Source organism: Perkinsus marinus, assembly GCF_000006405.1.
Source record: "Perkinsus marinus ATCC 50983 genomic scaffold scf_1104296954546, whole genome shotgun sequence".
In the NCBI taxonomy this organism is placed as follows: domain Eukaryota; phylum Perkinsozoa; order Perkinsida; family Perkinsidae; genus Perkinsus; species Perkinsus marinus.
Genome location: NW_003208090.1, coordinates 1 through 1,342, shown reverse-complemented (window position 1 = coordinate 1,342; position 1,342 = coordinate 1). Strand labels below are relative to the sequence as shown.

General features: G+C 51.9%; 1 protein-coding gene across 1 annotated transcript; it reads left to right on the top strand.

Annotated features, from left to right (window-relative positions):
* Positions 1 to 154: 154 nt before the first annotated feature.
* Pmar_PMAR028911 (hypothetical protein) lies at positions 155 to 1,289 on the top strand. Its single transcript, XM_002776056.1, has 6 exons — positions 155 to 321; positions 396 to 490; positions 543 to 646; positions 689 to 833; positions 931 to 1,104; positions 1,159 to 1,289. Exons 1-6 carry the CDS (start codon positions 183 to 185, stop codon positions 1,246 to 1,248), a joined length of 747 nt encoding a protein of 248 aa, XP_002776102.1. The 5' UTR covers positions 155 to 182; the 3' UTR covers positions 1,249 to 1,289.
* Positions 1,290 to 1,342: the final 53 nt, after the last annotated feature.

Here is a 1,342-nt window from a genome sequence, read left to right as displayed (position 1 = left end):
GTTCGTAACGAAGCGGGCGGTAGCGTGTTCGTTTGATGTACGTACATGATGCGGGTTGGACTATGCAGTGCTAGGAAAGTGGCGACCTTCCTCATTGTGGTGACGTAGACCTCTATGCATAGAGCCAGTGTAAACCAGGTTGATGGCTATGATTAGGTTTTGTTATTATTTCTTTTACCAGTATGCCAACGAGTGCTAAAGGTTGGGTCAAGCCAGAGCTTCGTGTGTCTATCATGCGGGTGAAGCATCTGAAGGATACAGGCTGTCATGCAGTTGAGGTCGAACTCGATGGACAGAGGCCCAAGAGGACAGCATGGGTTGGTAATACGGGAGTTTTGGCCCGTGTAAAAACGTTTGGTTCCGAGTTGTTCTGTGTCGACCTGTGTAATGGTCAGATGGTAGCAATGACAAGGAGTTCAATAGAGAGGCAGGGTTCTTTCTCAAGGGTGATCAGCAGGAGAACAACGCCGACTTCTGGAACAAAGCCTTCGTAAGTAGCGATCCTCTTTGCTGGGCAGCGCTGTCACGAGGTCATGTGGTAGGTACATGTGACGGTGATCCTGCAGCGGACCTTCCGGTCGGATAAAAATGTAGCTGTTTGTCATCTTAGTATGAAGGTGATTCGTAAATACGGTGAAGTCCGAGGGTAATACCAGCAGCACTCATCGATGTTGATAGTGGTCATCAGATGGGTACCGCTGATGCACGATAGTACGTATGCAGGGGAGATGCTCCTCCGAGCGAAGTTGCAGGGCGTTGATACGTGGAAGAACTGTGAGAAGGGCCCGGCCTCGGAGGCTGCCTTCAACTTGCCCTTTAATGGTGCTCCTGATGTGAGTTGGAATGCCCGCTTCGAGATCTTGGTGGGGCCATTGTGTTCCGGTTGGTGGGGTAGGCCCGTGATGAGGGCAGCAGTGTTTGCTTTGTCAGTCCAACACTTCTAACTGGGAATCGTATAACGCAATGATGGCAGCTGCGGCGCCTATGGGGGCGCCAGGGGTCTTCGCGGCAATGCAGATGAGGAAGGACACAGATGGTAAAATGAGAGCAGCCACGGCTGAGGGTACGCCGGTACCGATGAGTCAGGAGGAATACAATACTCAGGTGAGCGTAGCTGTGGGAGTGGTGGTGGTGATGGTCGTTAATCCCTGTTGGTAGGTGGCTATGTTACGAGATATAGAGGCCAGGCATGCTAAGGAGACCGAGTCGCAGAGGCAGCAGTGGGTTCGCCAACAGAGGAGCTCGTAATAGAGTGCAGAGTTGAATGAGAAGAAAGTTCTAGTGATGAGGACCCGAGAGGATGCTACGGATAGCGTAGATGATGCGCTTCGCTCCGCCTTTT

Coding starts and splice junctions, on each gene's coding strand:
- Pmar_PMAR028911 (XM_002776056.1), top strand. CDS start 183: ATGCCAACGAGTGCTAAAGGTTGGGTCAAGCCAGAGCTTCGTGTGTCT. Junction 322..395: donor CAAGAGGACAGCATGGGTTG/GTAATACGGGAG, acceptor TGTAATGGTCAG/ATGGTAGCAATGACAAGGAG. Junction 1,105..1,158: donor AGGAGGAATACAATACTCAG/GTGAGCGTAGCT, acceptor CCCTGTTGGTAG/GTGGCTATGTTACGAGATAT.